The sequence below is a fragment of the Desmodus rotundus genome, chromosome X (genome assembly GCF_022682495.2).
Source record: "Desmodus rotundus isolate HL8 chromosome X, HLdesRot8A.1, whole genome shotgun sequence".
Taxonomy (NCBI): Eukaryota; Metazoa; Chordata; class Mammalia; order Chiroptera; family Phyllostomidae; genus Desmodus; species Desmodus rotundus.
This window is the reverse complement of record NC_071400.1, coordinates 5,925,376-5,950,730: the sequence shown is the minus strand read 5'-3', so window position 1 is coordinate 5,950,730 and position 25,355 is coordinate 5,925,376. Positions and strand designations below refer to the sequence as shown.

Here is a 25,355-nt window from a genome sequence, read left to right as displayed (position 1 = left end):
GTAAAACAGACAAAAACAATAACAAAAGCCCAAGGTGTAAAATAGGTCGTGTACTGTGCTATCTTTCTCGTAAGAAAAAAGACAGACATAAGAATATATAAGAATATAAACACATGTTTTCTTTCTTTTGTCAAATGAAGCACAGTAAGATAAATAAACTGATGACTCAAATTGCTAACATACTTAACAGATGACCCAGCAATTCTGCTCCTACTGAGGGTAAATGAAAACATATGCCCACACAAAAACTGGTGCACAAATACTCATAGTAGCATTACTCTTAGTTGCTTGAAGGTAAAAAACAACCCAAATGACCATCAAGTGATGAATGGAGACGTAAAAAATGTGGTCTAAACATGCAGTGAAACATTATCCAGCCATGAAAAGAAATAAGGCACTGATATATGGCTAACCCTTGAAAACATTATGCTAAGCGAAAGAAGCCAGACACAGAAGACCACATATAATGTGATTCCATCCATACAAAGTGTCCACAGTAGACAAACCTATGACAGAAAATAGATCAGTGGTTGTCTTGGGCTGGGATGTGGGGATATGAGAAGAAATGGGGACTGGTGCTAATGGTTATGGGGGGTATTTTTGATTGGTGAAAATATGGTAGAATTAGTGGTGATGTTTACACAAATCTGTGAATATACAAAAAACATTGAATTATACCTTTTCCCCATTAAAATGGTGAAAGTAGTATGGTATGTGAAATAGATCTCCATAAAGCTGTTATAAAAACAAATCAACAAAAGTGGTTACTAAAGGGGGAGGTGATAGAGTGAAGTGGGTATGGAATGAGAGCTAGATTCCTCTAAGTCCACCTCCTTCTGTGCGTTTGACTGTTCAGCCATATTGATGTTTCACAGAACCAAAAAGTAAAATTTAATCAAAAGTAAAACATTACAAACCCTAAAATTGAACACACAAGACAAACACATCTAAATGTTTATCAAATTGATAATACAGACACAGAGAAAAGAGTTATTTCAACTAACTTATTAACACAGTTCTCTGACTCATTTTTAATGAGATGTATTCTAAAATAGAACTGCAACCAATTGTAAGCATCTACCAGTGCATTTATGACTACTGTAATATTGTTGTTATAATTTGAAACTATTTTATGTATATATATCTCACAAGAACAAAGCAAAAAAGTAACTAAATTAATGTTGTCAGATGCCAAGATATACAGTATAAGAAAAAGAGGTAAAAATACAAATTTCAAGATGTAAAGGAAAAAATTCTATAATTGTAAAGTTGAATTGAGAATGCCTATACAAACTCCCAATTTTAAAACAAAGCAACAAAAACTGAATCAGTCCTGGAGTGATTCTACCCAAAAAAGCAAGATAATGGGTACACATAATGCTCTGATCTTTGTTTATAAGTAAGATTCCCTTCTCAAACGTACCGAGACTCCTTTTAGGGAAATGGCTGAGGTCAGCTCTGGGGCAATGAAAATACGGGGAGAGCCTTGGATAATGTGTGCCTTTGTAAGCAAAGAACAGCTCAAGAACTAATAAGTGCATCATATCGCAAGAACACAGGAACCTACTTGAAAGAGCTGGCACTTATTATATCTGGGGGCATTCTGAACATCAAAAATAGTAAATATTATATTTGATTATAAACTTTTTAATAAATTAAAATTTATGGGGAGTAGGTGGAATAAAGAAAGCTCTTTATTAGCCCTGACTGATATGGCTTAGTGGACTGAGCGCTGGCCTGCAAACCAAAGGTCATTGGTTCGATTCCTAGTCAGGGCACATGCCTGGGTTGCGGGCCAGGTCCCCAGTAGGGGGCACGTGAGAGGCAACTGATTGCACATTATGTTTCTTTCTACCTCCTTTCCCTCTCTGTAAAAATAAGTAACTGAAATCTTTAAAACAAAAAGCTCTCTATTAAAGAAGAATGACAGCTAATAAATGTGGAAGGAATGATAGAATCAGAAAAACTATTGCTTTGCAACCTCAGTGTCCTAGCTCTTTTAGGAATGGATCGAAACCACTGGGTAAAAGATTGTTGAGGAACAAGATATTCATGTAGTTTTAGTGTATCACCCACAGATTACTTACTAACTACAAATGGAAAAATGTGTCTTTACAGTGAAGCTATCTGAAAGTCACCATTTTAACTAACTGATCAAAGTTAGCATCACTGAGCTGCCATCTTGAGTCCGTGAGGGTGGGAATTGAGGTGGCTACTTGTTTAGTTAATTGACTTTCTCCAAAAGAATAAACCACCCCTCTCTAGCTGCCATCCTGAGTCCCCGAGCGTGTGCACGCTTATTGTCATCTGGTCTGCCCAAGACCCCCTGAACGCCAACCGTAGGCCCCTGCAAGGCCCTGCTTCGTCTCCAACAAGATGAAAGAAACAACTCCGAACTGGCAGAAACTCACCAAACTGCTGACACAAGTGTGCATTGGTGGGAAAGGGACTGCTCGTATGGTAGAAAAAACGTGGTTCACAGAGTAGCTGCAGCAGATGATAAAAAGCTTCAGTTCTCCTTGAAGACATTAGGGGTAAACAACATCTCTGGTATTGAAGACGTAAATATGTTACAAACCAAGGAAGAGTTACCCGCTTTAACACCCCTCAAGTTCAGGCCCCTCGGGCAGTGAGCGCTTTCCCCATTACTGCCATGCTGACACATAGCGGCTGATGGAAATGCTGCCCAGCATCTTAAACCAGCTGGGTGCACACAGTCTGACTAGTCGAAGGGGACGGGCTGAAGCTCTGCCCAAACAATCTGTGGATGGAAAGGCAACACTTGCTACCAGAGGAGAGGATGATGATGAAGTTCCAGATCTTGTGGGCAATTTTGATGAGGTTTCCCAGAAAGAAGTAAACTGACTTGAGTCAGCTTCCTTTTTTTAAAGGTTTTATTTACTTATTTTTAAAGAGAGGGAGGGAGAGAAACATCAATGTGTGTTTGCCTCTCATGCGCCCCCTACTGGGGATCTGGCCCGCAACCGAGGCATGTGCCCTGACTGGGAATTGAACCAGTGACTCTTTGGTTCGCAGGCTGGCACTCAATCCACTGAGCCACACCAGCCAGGACAGATTTTGAGATTTTTTTTGTGATTACGTGTTGCAATACATTTAATGTGTGGCCCAAGACACTCATCTTCCAAGTGTAGCCCAGAGATGCCAAAAGGTTGGACAGTCCTGTTGGCTTTGTGAGCTCTATGGACTCTGTCACAACTGCTCAGTTCTCCTTTTGCGTTAGAAAAGCAGCCATTGTTAATATGCGAATGAATGGACATGGTTGTGCTCCAGTAAAACGGTATTTACATAAGCAGTTGGAAGGTTGGATTTGGCCTAAGAGTCGTAGCATGGTGACTTCCTGATCTATAAAAGTAGTTTTTTTGTGGGTATCAGAGTCACTTGAAGGGCTAATAAACAATGCAGATGCCAAAGGGTGAGATAATACAGGATAGGGCTCTATGTTTTTACCGAGTTCCCAATTTCTAGGTTTTCCCCCCATGTCTTTCATTTTTTCTTGTATGTTTTGTGTTAAACAAAATAGGTCATTTGTGTTTTAAAGTTTACCATAGTTGGATCAAAAGGCTTGCTCTGGTTCTGGTTCTTTTTTTTATTTGTGTTTTGGGGGGTGTTTTTTGTTTGTTTTTTTGCTGTGTAGAGTGAGGAGGGCAAGCATACTTAAGAGATGGTTTTGTACTCTTCCAGTAGTAGATACATAATGTGTGACTGTCTTTTCTGCCCCCATTACTTTCAAGAGAAAGACATAGATTCAGTGAAAGGCAGAGTGGGCAGTCCCTTTATATTACTTAAAAACCTTCTCATTTTACAGATGAGGGAACATATATGAAGGGATGGAAAAGAGGCCCAAAGTCATACAACACATTAGCGATGGCACCAGTCTTGATGAATTTATTTACTTTTTATTGTTTATTAAGGTACAATTGACAAATAAAAATTGTATATATACACATTGTGAAAGAATCACCACAATAAAGCCAGGTGATATCTCTATCACCTGACATAGGTACCGCTTTCTTTCTCTCCCTAATTTTGTGAACACTTCCCATCTGCCCTCTCAGTAAATTTCAAGTATACGATGCAGTATTGTTAACTGTACTCACATCACTGTACATGAGATCTCCAGAACGCACTCAATTTACGTAGCTGAAACTTTGTACTTCTTGACATCTCCATATTTACCCCTCCTCCTCAGGCCCTGGCAACCACCATTGTACCCTCTACTTCTGAGAGTTAGACTATTTTAGATTCCACACGTTAGTGAAATCGTGCAGTATTTGTCTTTCTGTGTCTTTCTTATTTCACTTAACATAATGTCCTCCCAGGTCATCCACTTTGTTGCAAGTGGCAGGGTTTTCCTCTATTTTAAGGCTGATTAATGTTTCACTGTGTTTATATATTTATCCATTTATCCATCTGTAGACATTTAGCTTGTTTCCATATCTTGGCCATTGGGAATTATGCTGCAATAAGCATAGGTGTACAGATATCTTTTCGAGATGCTGGTTTCATTTGCTTTGGATATATACCCATAAGTGGAATTGCTAGATCATAAGGTAGTGCTAGCTATAGGCATTACAATTTATGACTCCTGATCTAAACCATTTAATCAAAATTATTTTTTCCTGAACTGGAGGGTTTTACAACCTCCACCTGATACCCATTCCTTTGTTTTAAATTTGTATGTTTAAGAAGTTATATTCATTTTCTCTAGTTCATATGGACAAGAGAATTTAAGATTTCTTTGCTATCAAGTCATATCACAAGGTCCTCTCTAATTCACTACTCACAATTGCTTTGTTTGGTTTCATTCATCTTATTAAACCACACTTTGGAGTGTGACTTAAGCATCTTAATAGTATTCAGAATGTTATCTGAATGGATACTTCTCCAGAGAGGACATACAGATGGGCAGTAGACATATGAAAAGATGCTCAACGTCACTACTCATCAGAAAGATGCAAATTAAAACCACAATGAGACATCACCTCACACCAGTCAGAATGTCTACCAAAGTCAACAAACAACAAGTGCTGGCGAGGATGTGGAGAAAAGGGAACCCTAGTGCACTGTTGGTGGGAGTGCAGATGGGTGCAGCTAATACGGAAAACAGTATGGACTTTCCTCAAAAAATTAGAAATGGAATTGCCTTATGACCCAGCAGTCCCACTCCTGGGAATATATCTGAAGAAACCCAAAACACTAATCCAAAAGAATATATGCACCTCTATGATTATTGCAGCATTATTTACAGTAGCCAAGATTTGGAAGCAAACCAAATGCCCATCAGTAGATGAGTGCATAAAAAAATCAGTGGTACATTTACACAATGGACTATTACTTAGCCAAGAATGAAATCTTACCATTTGTGACAGCATGGATGGATCTAGAGGGTGTTATGCTCAGTGAAATAATTCAGTCAGAGAAAGACAAATGCCATATGATTTCACTTATGTGTGGAATCTAAAGAACAAAATAAACAAATAAAATAGAAACAGACTCATAGATACAGAGGGAACTGGTGGTTGCCAGAGGGGAGGGGGTTGGAACACTGGGTGAAAGAGATGAAGAAATTAAGAAGCGCAAATCATTAGTTACAAAATTGTGACAGGGAAGTAAATAAATCATAAGAAAGATAGTCAATAATATGGTGATAACTACATATGGTGCCAGGTGGGGTATTGGAAATATCGAGGGGAACAATGTATAGAGTATATCAGGTCTGTCCAGAAGGTGTCCAGCCATGTACTATGAAAAATAGAGACATTTATTGAAGAATATGCAAGAAACATTGTACATAGGACAGTGACGCCTCAGTCCCCTTCAAAGGAGTCACCTTGGGATCTCACACCGTTCTCCCAGTTGCCATCAGCTGCCCCATTGTATTTTCCTGAATTCCATCCATGGTCTGAAATCTCTTCCCTTTCAAAGGCGATTCTAGGTTTGGGAAAAGCCAGGAGTTGCAGGTTTCCAAATCTGGGCTGTAGGGAGGCTGAGTCACCTGGGTGATTGGATATTTCACAAAAAACTCTGCATAAAACGTGATGCGTGAGTGGGCACATTGCTGTGTTGAAGCTGCCAATCACCAGTTGCCCATAGCTGTAGCCTTCTGAATCATCCAATAGTTTCCATGGAGAAATGTTCAAGCTTAATGCATAATTTGACGCAGAGTCATTGCTGTACTCAGTCAATTTGAATGTGACGGCCACATAGTACACATGCTCACTCAATGGTGTCTATGGCCCCCCTTACTAGTACAGTGAAGTCATCATTGTTCATACATGCGTATTCCAGTCCACTCTCCTTGGCTGCCAGGTCACATCTGTGTCACACAAACTATTCTTGTTATATTAACAATGGCTGGGCTTTTTCTGGACAGATGGTGAATGATTATCTAACTACTAAGCTGTACACCCAAAACCAATACTTAATTTCAGAAAAAAATTAAGGTAAAAAAAGGAGTAATAAAAGGAAAGATATCAAATGCAATGAAATCCCCTCAAAGAATAGGATACCTTCCAAATCTCACAAGAAGGGAAAAGTAACTGTCTTAAGACATGTGCAAGGAACCTCCCTCAGAGAAATAGAAGGTGAGTAGAATTTACAGGGGTCCCTGTAGGGGCTTCAGTTCCTTGAAAGGAACTACACAAGCAGGCAGTGGGATGTGACGGAAGAATGTAAGACTTGGAGCTCCACAGATGTGGGTTTGTATCCCTGCGTTGCCAGGTATTCACAAACCCTCTGACTTTGATGAAGTGGTTTATCCTCCACCATAGACATAGGCTTCGTAGATAAAATACTCTGCCATTTGCAGTTGTGAGAATTAAATGAGCTCTGGCACATTCAACTAAAGGCAGTTACTTTCAAAGCTCCCCAAAGGAGAAGAGTGTTCTCATCTGCTGGAGGCTGTTGTTGCTAGTTGTTTAGCCATTCCGGATCCCTTGGTGACAGCATGGAGTTGCTTTTAAAGTGTGACATCTGAAACAATTCTGTCAGTAAACAGCAAGGGTTAATTTCAGAAGTATTTAAACTTTTGAAAAGGACATATCAATAACCAAAAGCTAGTGAATGGTTGCTGTTCATTATCATCTGAATAGCACACAGGCTTGGGCACAAGTTTAATGGGCTTCGTTAGGATTTGTCTAAATATTCTGTCCCTGTCAATTACCCACTTAGTGACAAGAGCCTGCCTGTTAATTGGGTCAGTCCTGCGGGGGCTTTGAAATGGGTGGGTTTTTAAAACAAATTTTATTTTTCAATTACAGTTGACATTCAATGATATCTTGCATTAGTTTCAAGTGTACAGCATAGTGGTTAGACATTCACATACTTTGCCAACTGATCCTCGCAATATTTCCAGTACCCACGTGGCACCATACATAGTTGTTACAGTATTATTGACTGCATTCCCTATACTGTACTTTACATCCCCGTGACTGTTGTGCAACTGCCAATCTCTCATTCTTAATCCCTTCACCTCTTTCACCCAGCTCCCTACCCCCAACCCCTCTGGCAACCATCTCTTCGTTCTCTGCAATTATGAGTCTATTTCATTTGCTTGGTTCATTTATTTTGCTATTTAAATTTCACATATAAGTGGGACCATAGAATTTGTCTTTCTCTGACTATTTTACTTAGCATATCACCCTTTCTCCGCAAACATGCTCTCACACAATAAGATTTTATTCTTTCTTATGGTTGAGTAGTATTGCATTGTAGATATGTACCACCACTTGTACTTCATCCACTCATCTATTGATGGGCACTTGGGTTGCTTCCAAATCTTGGCAGTTGTAAATAATGCTGCTGTGAACATAGGGGTGCATATATACGTTTGAATTAGTTTGATTTCTAGTTTCATACTCTTGTGGTCAGAGAAGGTGACTGATAGGATTTCAGCCCTCTTAAATTTGTTGAGACTTGTTTTGCAGCTGAAGAATGGTCTATACTGGAAAATGTTCATTGTGCAGTTGAAAACAATGTATACTCTACTATTTTGTGGTGAAATGCTCTGGAAATAGCAATTAAATCTATCTGGTCTAAAGTGTCATTTAAGCCCGCTGTTTTCTTGCTTATTTTCTATGTGGAAGATCTATCCGTTGATGTCAATGGTGTGTTAAAATCCTGTACTATGACTGTACTACTATCGCTCTCTTCCTTTATGTCCATCAAGATTTGCCGTACGTATTTAGGTGCTCCTATGTTGGGTGGATAAATGTTTACAAGGGTTTTATCCTCTTGTAGGATTGATCCTTTTATTATTATGTAGTGTCCTTCTTTGTCTCTTTTCATAGCCTTTCTTTTAAAGTCTTTTTCGTCTGATATATAACTAGTGGTACCCCTATTCTTTGTGGTTTCCATTGCCATCTTATTCTTTATAACTGTGTTCCTCTGTGTTTTTCTTTTTCTTCTTAAAGAAGGCCCTTAAACATTTGTTGTAATAGTAGTTTGGTGGTCATGGACTCCTTTATCCTTTTTCTTGTCTGGGAAGCTCTTTTATTTACCTTCGATTTTAAATGATAGTCTTGCTTTTAAATGACTAGTCTTGGTAGACTAGTCCTTGCTTTTCACCACTTTAAATATTGCATGTCAATCCCTTCTGGACTGAAATGTTTCTGTTGAGAAATCAACTGACAGTCTCATGGAGCTCCCTTGAAGGTAACTATCTTATTGTTGCTGCTTTTGGGATTCTCTTTGTCTTTATTCTTTGCTGTTTTAATTATGATGTGTCTTGTTGCCAGCCTCCTTGGGTTCACTTTGGGAGTGTCTGTGCTTCCTGGATTTGTGAGCCTTTTTTTTGCTCAGCAGGTCAGGGCAGTATTCAGTCATTATGTCTTCAAATATTTTCTCAATCCCTTCCCCTCTCTTTTCTTCTTCTAGCACCCCTATGATATAGATGTGTTTGTGCTTGATAATGTGTCAGGGGTTCTTTAAACCATCCTCAGGTTTTCAAATTCTTTTTTCTTTTGATGTCCTTTTTCATGCTGTTGAGCATCCTTATAACCATTGTTTGGAACTCTGCGTCTGGTAGTTTTCTTGGCTCCATTTCATTCAGTTCTCTCTCTGGAGATTTCTCCTGTTCTTTTGGCTGTGACATGTTTCTTTCATTCCCCATTTGGGCTGCCTCTCTGTATTCGGTAGATCTGTGTCTTCTGGGATTGGTATTATGGCCTCATTTAGTAGGTGTCCTGTGGGCCCAATTGCTCAGTCTACCTGTTCACCTGAGCTGGTTTCTTGTGTGGGTTATATGAGCCCTCCTGTTGTAGTTGAGTCTTCATTGCTCTTTGCCTGTCTTGGGGTTGGCCCTCAGTCTGGCTTACTGTCAGCATTGACCGTTGAGCCCAATATGCCAGTTGCTGGGCACATCCTGACTCCAGGAAGCAGAATTTTTCCCAGCCTGGTCTAGTGCAACCGTTCCCAACCTATTTTGCACCAGGGAGAGGTTTCATGGAACAGTTTTTCAATGGATGGGGGGGTTGGGGTGGGGGTAGGGAGGAGGCAGAAGGCAGAGCTCAGGTGATAATGCGAGCGAAGATCCGCTCACTCGTCCACTGCTCACCTCCTGCTGTGTGGCCTGGTGCCTAACAGTACACAGACAGGTACTGGTCTGTGGTCCAGGGCTTGGGGAACCCTGGTCTAGTGACTGGTTAGTCCTCTCTTTGGATGTGCTGCTTGTACAGCTTATCAGGTCATACTCTATTGTGGTCTGAAACCAGCCACTGGGTATGTTGATTCTGGAGACTCTTGAGGGGGAATCTGGTGCAGGTCAATGTCAGATCCTTCCTGTTAGGAGCCACTCTTATTAGCTGCCTGTGCCGGTCCTGGGTGTAAGTGTGAGGGTCCAGTTGTGCCATCTGCCAGCAGTACCAGGCCTAGGACATGTCAGCAAAAGTCCCACAGCACCCCAAGTCCTTCATCCACCTGCCAGCTGTTCATTAACCTTGGCCCTGAAGTAGCCTCATGCGGTACTTAGTTTGTATGATGTAGGTTATCAGTGAGTCACCACGTAAGGGCAAGTGGTGTTCATCAATTTAATACAGATTCAGAATGCATCAGTGCTGGGTCTGAGGCCCTTCACAAATTTTTATAGTGTACTGAGGTCAGCCACCACCTACTTGGGTCCTGTTGACCTCTGTGGTCTAAGGGAGTCATTAGGGTTGAGCCAGTAGAGTTCAGGGTGGGCTACCACAGATTAAGATTTGGCCTGTGGAAGGAGGGCTCTGCACAGGAAGATGGCCTTTGTCCTAAAGCCACACAACTCAGCCTCTCCCTGTGTATCCCTAGCACAGTTCCCCCCACCGCCTCCCCAAGCTCACCTGTAATTCCTCAAGATTTTTAAAGGACTGCATCACAGCTGTGTATGACCTGGGCATAGGGCAGGGCCTCTGAGAGTCATCAGGATGGGGCTAGAGTAGCTCCCCAGACTAATGCCCCATGGGTCAGTGGTCCACCCAGAAATGATGGTATCCATGGGCGATGTGGAAGAGGGACTCAACAAATGGGCTTTTGTGGTTATCCCTCCAGCCCTCTCCTTAAAGCCACACAACTCAGTCTCACCCTGTATGATGCTGGCAACTTCACCAGAGCGTATGGTGAGTGCCAGTTAGTGAAATTTTCTGTACTGTCCCTTTTAGTAGATGCCTGGATTTCCAGCATCCTTCTGTGTCGCCTGAGCAGATTTAGTCCCTGCTGATTTTCACAGGCAGATGTCATGTGGACCCCTCTTCTCTTCGCTGGTGCACAGACTGGGGAGCCCAGAGTGATGGTGGGACCCTTCACTCCTCAGAGGGGACTTCTGCAGCTGAGATATCCCTTTGGATTATCAACCACCACACACGGATGAAGGGCCAGTCCATTTTGGATTTCCATCCCTCCTACCAGTTTCTTTCTGGTCTTCTGTACATCTTTAATCTTACAAGTTCTGTTCAGCTAGTCCTCAGAGGGTTATACAGGTTGATTGTTCTGTAATTTAGTTGTAATTTGGATGTGGTCATGGGACGTTAGTGCAACTTCTACCTACTCTGCCATCTTGGACCTCTCTTTATCTGGATGAGTTTTCAAAATTAGTGTTTGTCATGGATTGTCTTATTGCCTCACCTCCCTTCCCTCACAGCTATTCTGACCAAAGGACAGCACATCCTTTGCTTTGATGCCTCCAGTACTATTTGAAAGAGCAGTAGAGACATTCAGGTCCATTAAAAATAATTAATTGGCCCTGGCTGGTGTGGCTGAGTAGATTGAGCGCTGGCCTATGAACCAAGGGGTTGCCAGTTTGATTCCCAATTAGGGCACATGTCTGGGTTGCGGGCCAGGTCCCCAGTTGGAAGGCATGTGAGAGACAACCACACATTGATGTTTCTCTCTCTCTCTCCCTCCCTTCCCTTCTCTCTAAAGATAAATAAATAAAATCTTTAAAAAATAATAATAATTAATTGGTACCTGCTGTGTGCAAGGCACACACACTTGGAAGTTGTTTACCACCTAGTGGGAGAGGCAAGTAATAAACAGAAAATTGCAATATATTCTGCTTTCCAATAGTGCCTTTCAGTCAAGATGAGGACAGTGGGCTGGGATGGCTCTGATAGAGATAGCAGGTAAAGTGAATCTCAATGGACAGATACACATTCTTTAGGTCTAGGAGGAGGGGGACATTCTAAGCACAAGGAATGCAAAGACTTGGAGCTTGAAACATGGTTTAGCCAGAAAATCTGACTTAGGCAATGTAGTATATGAAATGTCCAAGGTCAGCAGTGCCTAGATGGAGACTCCTGGAGAGGTAATAATAAGAGCAGATACTTCTAATGGGTTATTTCCAGGATACCATGCTAAAGCCATTTAGGTCTATTCAATAGCCCTCTGAGGTAGGTGTTATTTTTGCAAATAGAAAAACTGAAGTCCAGAGAGTTTAGGTCACTAATAGTCACTGTTGCACAGCTAATGAGTCACCCACATCAGCTTCAGAGCCCCAGTCATAGAAGGCCTTAATTGCTACTTTCATAAGAGTTTGGCCTGTCCTATAAAAACAGGACACCAGTAAAGGAAAATTAACCAAGGAGGTAACTAGGGATCAGAAAATTTGGGGTTAAAGGCCCTATTGGAATTAGGCTGTTTTTAACTTCAGGCAAATATTTTTCCTTCTCTGGACTTCTGTTTTTTCATCTGTAAAGTGAGGACAATGTTAAAGGGCTAAGCTTAAGAATCCCTGTCACCTATTTGAGTTTTTTGCTTCTGTAACTCAGGGTAGGAAAGGGCCTGGAATCCTAACTGATGAGACTGGCATACACTTTCTCTATGTACTTTTTTCTTCTTTATATACATACTATACCTCTTGCCTGGACATACTGCTTCCTTCCTTTCTTTCTAAATACTCTCTAACCATAGCCCTACAACCTGCCTCTATTCTACAGTGCTACTAATTTACCTATGTCTCATTTTGGCCCCTAGTTATATAGCGTCTTGCATTCCTTGCTAGTTGTTTGTATTTTAATGTTTTCTTCCCATCTTGGGCCTCTTCCATGTTTTAGTTTCACTTGCCCCCTATGTCAGCTAACAGTCTTGGTTACGTGGGAGTCCTGGAGAAAATCTTGTTAATCATTTTCTTTCTCCTTTGGCAGTGTATGTGAGCACAGCAAAGAGAATCTTATGACCCCCTCCAACATGGGGGTGATCTTTGGTCCCACGCTGATGAGAGCTCAGGAGGACACTGTGGCTGCCATGATGAACATCAAATTTCAGAACATTGTGGTCGAAATCCTAATTGAGCACTTTGTCAAGGTATGTATTTCCTGTCCTCGCCATCACTCCTCCAAACATGTAACACTTTTCCTTAGTCACCTTTTAGAGTTGGGTCTCCCTTCCTGGCTCAAGTTGATAATGGGAGGACATTCCATTATGGCACAATGCCATTTAGTAGCATTTCTGCCCCTGTGAAGTTCATTTGTTCAGCAAATAGTGCTTGATTATGTAATTATTTTATTACCAGACACCATGCTAGATAGTATAGAGAAGAAAAATATCACTATCTACGTTTACCTTTAAAGTAATTATTGATAGGTATGTGGTTATTACCATTTTAGTATTCGTATTTTTATTTTTTAAAAAGATTTTGTTTATTTTTTAGAGAGAGGGGAAGGGAGGGAGAAAGAGAGGGAGACAAACATCAATATGGGAGAGATACATTGATTGGTTGCCTCTCACACACCCAGAGCTGGGGGCCTGGCCCGCAACCCAGGGAATCAAACCAGTGACCTTTCGATTTGCAGGCCAGCACTCAATTCATTGAGCCACAGCCAGGGTTATTCATATTTTTAAATCTTTCTTTCTCTCTTTTTTCTTCTCCTCCCTCTCCTCTCTATCCCCTCCCTTTTCTTCTTCCTTGTCTTCCTCCTCCTCCTTCTTTATTCTTCTTGTCTTTTTAAAATTTCTTGCAATACTGGTTTGGGGGTGATGAACTTCATTAGCTTTTTCTTGTCTGAGAAGCTCTTTTTCTATCTTTCCATTCTAAGTGACAGCTTTGTTGGTTACAGTAATCTTGGTTGTAGGTCCCTGCTTTTCATCACTTTGAATATTTTGTGTCAATCCCTTCTGGCCTGCAAAGTTTCTGTTAACAAATCAGCTGAGGTTCTCATAAGAGCTCCCTTACACATAACTAAGTGTTCTTCTCTTGCTGCTCTTAAAGATTCTCTCTTTGGATTTGGCTTGGTGGCTCAGTAGGTTGGAGCATCATCCTGTACACCAAAGTTTGCTGGTTCCATTCTCAGTCAGGGCACATGCCTAGGTTGCGTGCAAGTTCAATATGCAGTTGGGGCACATACAGGAGGCAACTGATTGATGTTTCTATCTCACAGCGATGTTTCTCTCTCCCTTCCTCTCTGTCTAAAATCAATAAACATTTTTGGATGAAGATTTAAAAAAAGATGATTTCTTTGTCTTTTTTTAAATTTTTTATTGTTATTCAATTATAGTTGTGTGCCTTTTCTCCCCATCCCTCCACCCCACCCCAGCCGAACCCCCCTCCCTCCCCCACCTCCACCCTCCCCCTTGATTTGGTCCATGTGTCCGGAATTATACCCTAAGAACCCTGAAACACCCATCCAAAAGAACCTATGTACCCCAATGTTCATAGCAGCACAATTTACAATAGCCAGGTACTGGAAGCAACCTAAGATTTCTTTGTCTTTAACCTTTGGCATTTTAATTTCAGTGTGTCTTGTTATGGGCCTGTTTGGATTCATTTTGTTTGGGACTCTCTGTGCTTCCTGGACTTGTATGTCTGTTTCCTTTGCCAGAATGGGGAAGTTTTCAGTCATTATTCCTTCAAATAAGTTTTCAGTCCCCTGCTCTTTCTCTTCTCCTTCTGGTACCCTGTGATGCCATTATTAATACACTCGATATTGTTCCAGAGATCCCTTAAACCAGAGGTCCCCAACCTTTTTGGCATCAGGGACTGGTTTTTCCACTGACTGGTAGCTGGGGTGGTGAGGACAGGAGGCAGAGCTGGGGGACGGAGGGACAGGAGGCAGAGCTCAGGTGGGGGTGGAACAGGAGGTAGGGATCAGGTGAGCTTCCCTTCCTCACCACCACTCACCACCTGCTGTGGTGGGGTGGGGGTAGAGAGAGGAGGCAGAGCTCAGAGGAGCTTCCCTTGGGCCCAGTTCCTAACAGACTTCGGACCTGTACTGGTCCATGGCCCGGGGGTTGGGGACCCCTGCCTTGAACTACCCTAATATTTTTTATTCTTTTTCTTTTTGCTGCACTGATTGAGTGTTTTTGCCTACCTTGTCTCTAAATTACTGATTTAGTCCTCTGCTTCATCTAATTTGCTGTTGATTCCATCTTATGTATTCTGTATTTCACTTACTGTATTTTTCATTTCTGATTCTTGTTTATGGTTTCTATGCTCTTTTTTATGTTTACTCTCTCTTCGTTGATGTTCTCACTGTGTTCATCTACTCTTACTCTAAGTTCATTGATCAACCATATAACCAGTATTTTGAACTATGTATCTGGTAGATTGCTTGCCTCCATTTTGTTTAGTTCTTTTTCTGGAATTTTGTCCTATTCTTTCATTTGGACATGTTTCTTTGTCTGCACATTTAGGCTGCCTCCCTGTGTTTGTTTCTATGTATTGGATAGAGCTGCTATGTCTCCTGGGTTTGGCAGGGTGATATTATATAGTAGGTGTTCTATGGGGCCCAGTTGTGCAGTATCCGTGGCCACCTCAGCTGGGTACTTTAGGGATATTCTTTTTTGTGCGTTGTTTGTGCCCTCCTGTTGTAGTTGGGCCTTGATTACTATTGGCACATGACTGGGTGTAATTAACCCTCAAGCTGACTGGCTGTGACTTCAGAGGATGAGTTACCATGTGGGGGCAGACCCACGGAGTGGGATTTACTTTAGTGGTCCTCTGGTGCCTGCTGAGTTGGCCCTTTGGGTGTGCCATTTGTGGAGCTAATTGGGTGGTGCCCTGGTGTGTTCTGAAGGCAGTCACTGGGTGTGTTGGCTCTTGGGCCTCTTGAAAGGGGTACTAGTGCAGACCTAGGTCAGCTTCTACCTGTGCTGGTCCCATGTCCACATGGTAGGAGCTACAAAGTGATCTATGGTGGCAGCTGCCTGTACTGGGCTTAGAGACACCTGGGAGTGGTTATCCTGTGAACTGAGGCCAGCTGTCACTACTTCCATGCTATGGGCTGAGGAATTCCATAGTGTGGGCCGAGGCCAGCCTCTTATGAATAACAGCCACTGAAAGAGGTTCAGACTTGTGCATCAGTTAGATGGAGTGGGTTTTCAGAGTATCACCAGGATGGGGTGAATTTGATGGAGACTCAGGTTTGGCACCCGTCTGCAGGCTAGGTTAGGGGGAGGGCTCAGAGCAGGGAAAAAGGCACCTTCCTGCCAGCTGTATGGTGGGAGGGCTCAACAAAAAAACACAATGGCAGAGAGAGCTTCCACTCCAGTCCTGTCCTGAAGCCAGACAGTTTAGTTCTTCACCCTATGTCTCTGGCACTTTTCGATCTGCTTCCCCAGCGCTAGGCTTAGAGCGAGTGTGTCTGTCAGCAGGTAATTCCATGTATGGACCCTTTATGAGGACCATATGGGACTCCAGAAGCCCTCCATCTCTCCCAGAGGGAATCCTCACTGATTTTCAAAGCAAGATGTTGTGGGGGAGTCCCCAGGCTGGTGAGCCAGATGTGGGGCTGGGACCCCTCCCTGCTCGAGGCGATCCTCCACAGCTGAGATAATCCTCCCACTTCTTCATTGCCACACATAGTTGTGCACCCAGCCTGTTCTGCATCTGTGCCCCTCGTACCAGTCTTGGTACATTTTTTTAATGTCCTTAGATAGAAGAGTTCTGTTCGGCTAGTCTTCAGGTGATTTCCATGGGTGGTTCTGTATTTGTTATACTTTTGATGTGGTTGTGGGAGGAGGCAGGCCTAACATTACCTACTCCACCATCTTGACAGAAGTCAGTGGTTTTGCAATTTTAAATACAATAGCCAGGAAGGCCTCATTTGGAAGACTATGTTTCAGCAGAGGACCATAGGGAGTAAAGGAGTGGTTCATTCAGAAAACTGGTGCGAAAGCATTCTAGGCTGAGCAAATGTTAAATGCAAAGTCCCTGAGGCAGAATTGTGTTATCATGTTCAAAGTGGCCATATTGGCTAGAAAAGATTCAGCAAAAGAAGAAATAGAACATGGGTTAAGAAAGGAAATGGAAAGGGCTAGCGGAGTAGATACTATAGTGCTTTAGAATCCATTGGAAGGACTTTGAGTTTGCTATCTGTGTAAGATAGAAGTTTTTGACCAGGGAAATGACATTATTTGTCTTAGGTTTAGCAGGACAATTCTGGTTCCTGTATGGAGAGATAGCTGTAGGGGAACAAGGGTAGAAGCAAGGATACTAATTATGAGTCTCTTTCAATAATTCAATCAAGAAATGATTGTACCTTGGATGAGGGTGGTAACAGTGAAGATGGTGAGAAGTCAGATTCTAAATGTATTTTGGAGGTACAGGCAACAGATTTGCTGACAAATCTTACGTGGAATATGGGGAAGAGAAAGGTCATGGGTAGCTTCAAGTTTTTTTTTTTTTTATCTGAGCAACTGGAAGGATGAAGTTGCCATTTACTGAGATGGATAAGACTGCAGGGGAACAGATTTGAAAGTAAAGATCAGGAGTTAAGTTGGGGCAAATTAAGATAGATTTGCCTAAGAGAAGCCTGAGGTCAGAGAAGAGAGCGGGTTTAGAAAAATAGAGTTGGCCTTCAATAGCAGAGGAGGGGGGTGAAAACCACGTGAATGAATAGTCTTATGGATTACTTGTAGCAAGAGAATAAATATTCGAAGAAGCACTGACATCTAGGGAGTGCCGATATTTGAAGGGCCAATAGGAGAGACTACAAACCATATTGGGAATGAATGGTCAGTAGCGGGAGAACTAGAAGGTAGGGGGGCCCTAGACTCCTGGAAAGAGAGAGTTTTAGAGGGAAAGAGTGGACAGTAATTTCAGTTGCCCAGGTTAAGTCATGTAGTATAAACACTGAAAAGTATCTCCTGCTTTAAATGTTTTTAAAGTTGTGAAATATAAGTGGTGCACGTACCACTTATTGTAAAAATTTCAAGCCGTAGAGAAAATATAGAATGAAAAACAATTCCACCCTTTACCTATGTTCAACCCCTAGTTACAATTCTTAGTCAATAATTTCTTGTTTCTCATTTGAGGAAAATGAGTTGCATATATACACATACACATGCATTGATACATTTGATTGATTTTAATATGTACATATTATTCCTCTACTGCCTAGAGCTAAAAACCCTGGACATTAATTATAAGAGTACCAGCTGAGCTAGCCTGGCACCTGTAGGACATTATTTATAAAAGCAGCACAAGAAAACTGAAATACGGAGGGAAGAAGGCAGACTAGACTGGCTAGGGGCCTTGTAACCCGAGCAGTGACATGGCCATGAGTCACTTGTTATTTGTTTTTGCCTCATATCTCCCACATTGTGTAGTCTGGAAGCTGACAACCTAAGAAAACCAACAGATGCAGTCTAAAATGTTCCCAACAAAGCCTACTCTCTTTAGCCGAAGAACCTGCAAAGGAACAGCCTAAAACAGAAAAATGTTAGATAATAAACTCTACTCCAGTAAAACACCACAGACAAAAATGCAGATCCACCCCCGCCCCTGCCTGCAAAGGCTGAGTAGGGAGCCGAGACTTCTACCTTTCCTGGTCTGTAACAAGGCAGCTGACCTACCCTACCCAGAACCCACGTGGTGGTCAAGAAGGCCAAGTGAGATGCTGAACTTTCTTCCATACCTGGTGGGAACGAGACAATCTCTCCCATTCCCTATGTTGTCATTGGTGACCACAGGAAGCACTTGGACTCCCATTCCCATATAAGCACTGAAGTGGTGTCAGCGGAGGCCTGTTAGCAATATGTGACTTTTACCACCACTCGGTGGTAATATGACTACCACTCTGGGGCATCAGTGGAGAGGAGACTATGTAGGGAACAGTAATGAGTCACCCCTTCCCTCCAGCCAGAGTGGTACTATTAAGAGGCCTATCAAGAAGCCTAAACTCCTACTCCTGCCTAGTAGGAAAAGGAGTCTTTCCCTCTCTTTAGGATGTCAAGGGAGGCCAAGTAGAAAACCTGGACTTAGACCCCACCCTGGCCGTGCGCCTCCTCTTCTGCAGTGGCAGGGTCTGACGAGGCCTGTTATAACGGGAGATATAAGTAAGCATAAGACTCTCTTGTTTTTATTGTTATTTGTACACTTGTCTCCATTTTCCCACCACCATTTCCCCCTGCCACACCCACACCCATCTCCCTCTCATAATATACAAATTAACAGGCTTCATTTGAAAACCATTTACTCTACTAAGAACCAGGAAAATGTCAACATGAATGGGAAAAGACCATCAATAGACAGCAAGAGCAAGATGACACAGATGTTAACTACATGACAAGAATTTAAAAGTAGCCATTATAAAATCGATTAGGACTACATTTGAAACAAATGAAAAAATATAAAATCTCAGCATAGTAATAGAAAGTTTCTCCAGAGAAGCACGAAGACTTAGCAAAGAAATAAAAGGTAAAAAGAAGAACTGAGTGAAAATTCTATAACTGTAGCCCTGCTGGTGTGGCTCAGTGGACTGAATGCCAGACTGCAAACCAAAGGGTAGCTGGTTCAATTCCCAGTCAGGGCACATGCCTGGGTTGCGGGCCAGGTCCCTGGTATGGGGTGCGTAAGAGGCAACCACACATTGGTGTTTCTCTCCCTTTCTTTCTCCCTCCCTTCCCCTCTGCCTAAAAATAAATAAATAAAATCTTTAAAAAAAAAAAAGAGAATTCTAGAGCTGTAAAATGCAATACGTGAAAATTTGAAATGCAATAGATGTGCTTAACAATAGAATGGAGAAAACAGGGGAAAGAAAGTGAACTTTAAGAATAACAGAAATTAGCCCTGGCTGGTGTGGCTCAGTGGATTGAATGCCAGCCTGCAAATGAAAGGGTCACCGGTTTGATTCCCAGTCAGGGCACATGCCTGGGTTGTAGGCTGGGTCCCCAGTTGGGGGCGTGCAAGACTCCACCACACATTGATGTTTCTCTCCCTCTCTCCCTCCCTTCCCTTCTCTCTAAAAATAAATAAATAAAAGAAAAAGAAAAAAATTTTTTAAAAGAATAACAGAAATTATGCAATCCAAATGACACAAGACTAAGAGAATTTGTTACCAGCAACATATCCTAGAATAGCTAAAGGAAGTTCTGTAAACAGAAAGGGTACAATAAGAGAAGGAATCATGGAATATCAGGAAGCAAGAAGGAATAAAAGAACGAGCAGAATTATAGGTAAATTCAATAGACTTTCCTTCTCACAAGTGGACTGTTTTACCCTGGGGAGATTAGAAAGCTGGTCCTCCCTCCTTATGTGGGAAAGTGAGAGGTGTTAATCCCCTTAGTAGGGCAATCATGAAATCCCCTGGGGTGTCTGAAGCTGTTACTGCCAGACTTAATCAGGGTTATTTTGCAAATTAGCTCCCTAGTTGATTAGGCTTTTTAATGTCTGATTCCCTTTGCTCTTTTCCTATATTAACATCTAGCTGCCAGTGCTGACACAAGGAGTAGAAAAGGTATTCCATAGGAGTGGAAACGAGGGGGGCAGGGGTAGCTATATTTACCACACTATACAGACTTTTAGCCCCAAATGGTAAAATAACAAAGATGGTCCTTACATGATAATGGGATCAATTCATCAAGAATATATAACATTCATAAATATATATGTACCAAAGATCAGCACACGTAAATATACTAAGCAAACAAAGATCTGAAGGAGGATGACAAAAATACAATAGTAGGGGACTTCAGTAATCCACTTTCAACACTAGATATATCGTCCAGACAAAATCAACGTGGAAATGGTAGACTTGAACCACGCTTTGAACAAAATAAAACTAACAGACATGTACAGGACACTTCCAATAGCAGCAGAATTCACATTCTTCTCAAGCACACAGGAATATTCCTTAGTATAAATCATGTAATAGGACACAAAGGAAGTCTTGGCAAATTTTAGAAGATTGAAATCACACTAAGTATCTTTTTCAACCACAATGGTATGAAACTTGAAAGCAATAACAAGAACAAAGCTGGGCAATTTACAAATATATGGAGAGTAAACAACATATTATTGAATAACCAATAGGTCAAGGAAGAAATCAAAAGACAATTCCAATAATGTATTAAAAAAAGAAAATGGAAGCACAAAAGCACATCAAAAGGATCATTTTACATGATCAAGTGGGATTTGTCCCTGTGATGCATGGATGATTCAATATATGGGGAAATAATAAATGTGACATACCACACTAAAAAGAAAAATTATGCCATGGCTGGTGTGGCTCAGTGGATTGAGTGCCAGCCTGTGAACCAAAGGGTTGCCGGTTTAATTCCCAGTCTGGGTACATGCCTGGGTTGAGGGCCATGTCCCCAGTGGGGGTGCGTGGGAGGCAGCCACACATTGATGTTTCTCTCCTTCTCTTTCTCCTTTCCACTCTGTCTAAAAATAAATAAATCTTTAAAAAAAGAAAAACTATACGATCATCTCAAAGGAGGTAGAAAGAGCTTTTGACAAAATTCAACATACTCTGATGATAAAAACCACTCAACAAATTGAGTATGGAAGGAACATACCCCAGCACAGTAAATGATATATATGATACACCCACAGCCAGCACCATAGTCAATAGTGAAAGGTTGAAAGCCTTTCCTGTAAGATCAGGACTAAGACAAGGGTGGCCACTCTCACCACTGTTATTCAACATAGTACTGGGAGTCCTAGCCAGAGCAGTCAGGCAAGGAAAAGAAATTAAAGCTACCCAAATAGGAAAGGAAACAGTGCAATTGTCTTAGTTTGCAGATGATACAATCTTACATTTAGAAAATTCTAAAGACTCCACCAAAAAACTGCTAGAACCAATGAACAAATTCAGGAAAGTTGCAGGATATAAAATCAACATAAGGAATACTGTTTTGTTCTTTTTTTATGGCTGAATAAACACACAGATGGTTGCCAGATGGGCGGGGGTGGGGCATGAATAAAAAGGTGAAAGAGATTAAAAATTATGAATAACCAGTTATAAAAAATAGTCATTGGGATACACAGTACAGCCTAGAGAACACAGTACAGCCTTGTAATAACTATGTATGATGCCAGATGGATACTAGACTTACTGGAGGGATCACTTCATAATGTATATTAATGTCTAATCACTATGTTGTACGCCTGAAACTAACATATATTTTATGTCCAGTATATTTGAAAAATAAATTAAGACAAAGAAAATCAAACAATGTAATCTACCATATTAACAGGCAAAACAAGCAAACTCACACAAACATCAATTTATGCAGACTAAACATTTGAAACAATCAACATAAACTTTTAAAAGGAAACAAACAAAAAATTCAGCAAACTAGGAATAGGGGATAACGACCTCAACTTGGTAATGAACATGTACAAATAAACCCCTATAGCTAACGTCATACTTAATGGTGATATATTGAATGCTTTCCCTCTACAGTTGAGAATAACGCAGCAACGCTCTCACCGCTGCCATTCAGCATAGTAATGGGGTTTCTACCCAGTGCAATTTGGTAAGAAAAGGAAATAAGACACATACAGGTCAGAAAGGATGAAAATCCCAAGCAGTCTATAAAAAATATTCCTTGAACTAATAAGGGAGTTTATCAGTGTTATAGGAGACAAGGCCAACATGCAAAAATCAGTTGTATTTTTATATGCTAGCAATGAATGTGTGGAAAATGAAATTAAAAATGCAAGTACCATTTACATTTACATCCTCTCAAAAGAAGTGACATGCTTAGGTATAAGTGTAATAAAACATTTATAAGATTTATATGCTGTAAATTACAGAATGCTAGTGAAGGAAGTCAAAGAAAACACAGGTGAATTGAGAAACATTCTGAGCTCATGGAACAGAAGGTGTCATAGTGAAAATGTCAATTCTTTCCAACTTGGTATGTAAGTTTAAGGCAATTAATAGCAAAATCTCAGCAAGATTTTTGTGTAGAGGCAAGATTATACTAAAATATATATGGAAACATAAAGGAGCTCGAAGAACTAACACAATTTAAAAAATACAGAATAAACTGGGAGGCATTGAATCTGTTAATGTTTACTGTGTTAATATTAATGCTTCAGCAATCAAGACAGTTTGAGATTCGCGGGTGGACAAATATGTAAATCCATGGAAGAGAATACACAAATAACCTCACAAAGTATGGCCAGATTGTTTTTGACAAATGCAGAAAAGCATGTCAGAGCCTTCCCAACGAAGGGTACCCGAGCATATCTACAGGCAACAGAAGTGAACTTCAACCTAAACATCACATCACGTCCAAAAATTAACTCAAAATAATTACACATTTAAATGTAAAGCTATAAAACTTTTGGAAGATAACATGGGACAAAATCTGTAGGATTTTTTGAACAGTCTTATTGAAGAGATTTTAGATAGGACACCGAAAGCATTACAGAAAAGCACAAACCATTACAGAAATCAGTAAATAAATTAGACTTCATCAAAAGTAAAAACTTGTGCTCTGTGAATGGCCCTATCAAAAATGTGAAAAAAAAAACCAAGCTGCCAATTTGGAGAAAACATTTGCAAATCATGTAGCTGATAAAGAACTCATATCTAGAATATATATAAAGAATTTTCAAAATTCAACAGTAAAAATCAAACAATCCCATTTGAAAATGAGCAAAAGGCATGAAAAGGTTGTATGGATGATCAATAACCGTATGAAGAGACGCTCAAGATCACTGGCCAATGAGAGATCACTGTATACCTGCTAGAATAATTAAACTTAAAAATAGTGATAATACCAACTGATGACCACAGTTCACAGAAATTGAATCTCTCATACCCTTTGTTGGGAACATAAAATGTTGCAGCTACTCTGGAAAAAACCGTTCAGTTTCTTAAAAAATATAACATGCATTTACTCTACAACCCGTTATTTACACTCCTGGGCATTTATCCAGAGAATGAAAACATGTCCACACAAAACCACTACAAGTGTGTTCATAGCAGCTTTATTTGTAATAGACAAAAACTGGATATGAACCAGATACCCTTCAATGGGTGAATGGTTAAACAAATTGCAGTAATTCATACCATGGATTACTACTCAGGAATATAAAAGAATGAAATATTGATATACACAACAACTTGGATGGATTTCAAGAGCATCGCACTGAGTAAAAAAGCCTTTTTCAAAGGTTACATGCTGTATGCTTCCTTCTGTTTATATGTTTTTTCTGTTGTGATCCTTACTGTTTTCTGAGCCCTCACTGGCAGGATCATTTCTGCTAACAGTTTGTTCAAGGCATTCTAGACTGTTTTGATCATGCTCCCGCAAATTCTGCCAGCATCTGCTCATTGCCCAGTTACAAAGCCACTCCCACAATATTTGAAAAATCTTTACTTCCAAAATGTTTAAGTATTTCTTACAACAGCATACCATTTTCAGGTACCAAGATTTATGTTAATTTTCTATCACTGCTGTAACAAATTACCACAAACTATGTGGCTTAAAGCATAACAAATGTAATTTATCTTAATGGTTCTGGAGGTCAGACATACAAAGTCGGTTGGCAGGCTGCATCTCCCTTTTCTAGCCCCTTTCCAGCTTCTAGAAACCCCCTGAATCCTTAGTTTGTGCGCCCTTCCCCCAAAGCATAGCACCTTCAAATCAATTTCAATCTCTCTCTGTCTCTGTCTCTCTGTCTCTCTCTGTCTCTGTCTCTCCCCCTCCCCATCCCTCCATCCCTCCCTCCTTCTCCCTTCTCTGTCCCCCACCTTTGCTTCTATCATCACATTGCCCTGTTTCTCTGGGTCTCCTGCCTCCCTCTTATAAGGACCCTTTTGTTATATTGGGTCCCCCGGGATAATTCAAGATAATCTTCCTATCTCACAATTTTTACCTTAATCATATCTGTAAGGCCTCTTTTGTCACGTAGGTAACATAATAACAGGTTCTGCAGGTTATGGACAACGTGGGTATCATTCTGAAGGGTATCATTATTTTCAAGAGTATCAGTACTCTTCAAAAGTGCTATGGTCATAAAGGACAAAGAAATATTGAGGAACGATCACAGTCTGGAGGAGACCACGGTGACATGACAGCTTAATGTCATATGGGACCCCTGTTTGCACCCTAGACCATAAAAAAGGCATTAATTTGAAAAACTGATAAAATTTGAACCAAACCTGCTGATTAGCTAATATTATTGTGCCCATGTTAATTTTGTGGCTTAATAATTGCACTGTGCTTATAAGATGTTAACATGAGGGAAATCTGGATGAAGATTATGCAGAAACACTGTACTATGTTTCAACTTTTCTGTAAGCCTAAAATTATTTCAAAATAATAAAGTTAAAAAAATTTAACTGATGTATACTGGCACCGTCAGTATCTGGCCTATTTTCTCACATCTTCAGTAAACTGAGTATTACCAAATGTTTTCATGTTATCCAGCTGGTAAGTGAATATTTTCATTGTTTTCAAATAAACCTTACATTTATCAATTAAAAATTATTAATGAGATTGGGTATCTTTCCACACACTTTTGGTTGTTATATTACTTTGCTAGGGAATGCCGTGTACTTGGTAACTTAAACCTTAGACGTTTATTTTCTCATAGTCCTGAAGGCTGGAAGCCCAAAACCAAGGTGCTAATCAAGTCAGGCCTGGTTTCTCCTGAGGCCTCTCTCCTTGGCTTGAAGACGGTTGCCTTC

The 25,355-nt window shown here is 40.9% G+C and overlaps 1 protein-coding gene and 1 pseudogene across 4 annotated transcripts in view; both read left to right on the top strand.

Moving 5' to 3' along the window:
- The window catches only part of OPHN1 (oligophrenin 1), a 268,416-nt gene that overhangs the window by 200,932 nt on the left and 42,129 nt on the right, over positions 1 to 25,355 (top strand). For all 4 annotated transcript variants that reach the window (XM_045191252.3, XM_071220302.1, XM_045191250.3 and 1 more), the window contains one exon: positions 12,630 to 12,789. In XM_045191252.3, the coding sequence (XP_045047187.2) occupies positions 12,630 to 12,789 (160 nt within the window). The remainder of the gene's footprint in view (positions 1 to 12,629; positions 12,790 to 25,355) is intronic.
- Positions 1,862 to 2,865, top strand: LOC112300127 (transcription factor BTF3 pseudogene; annotated as a pseudogene).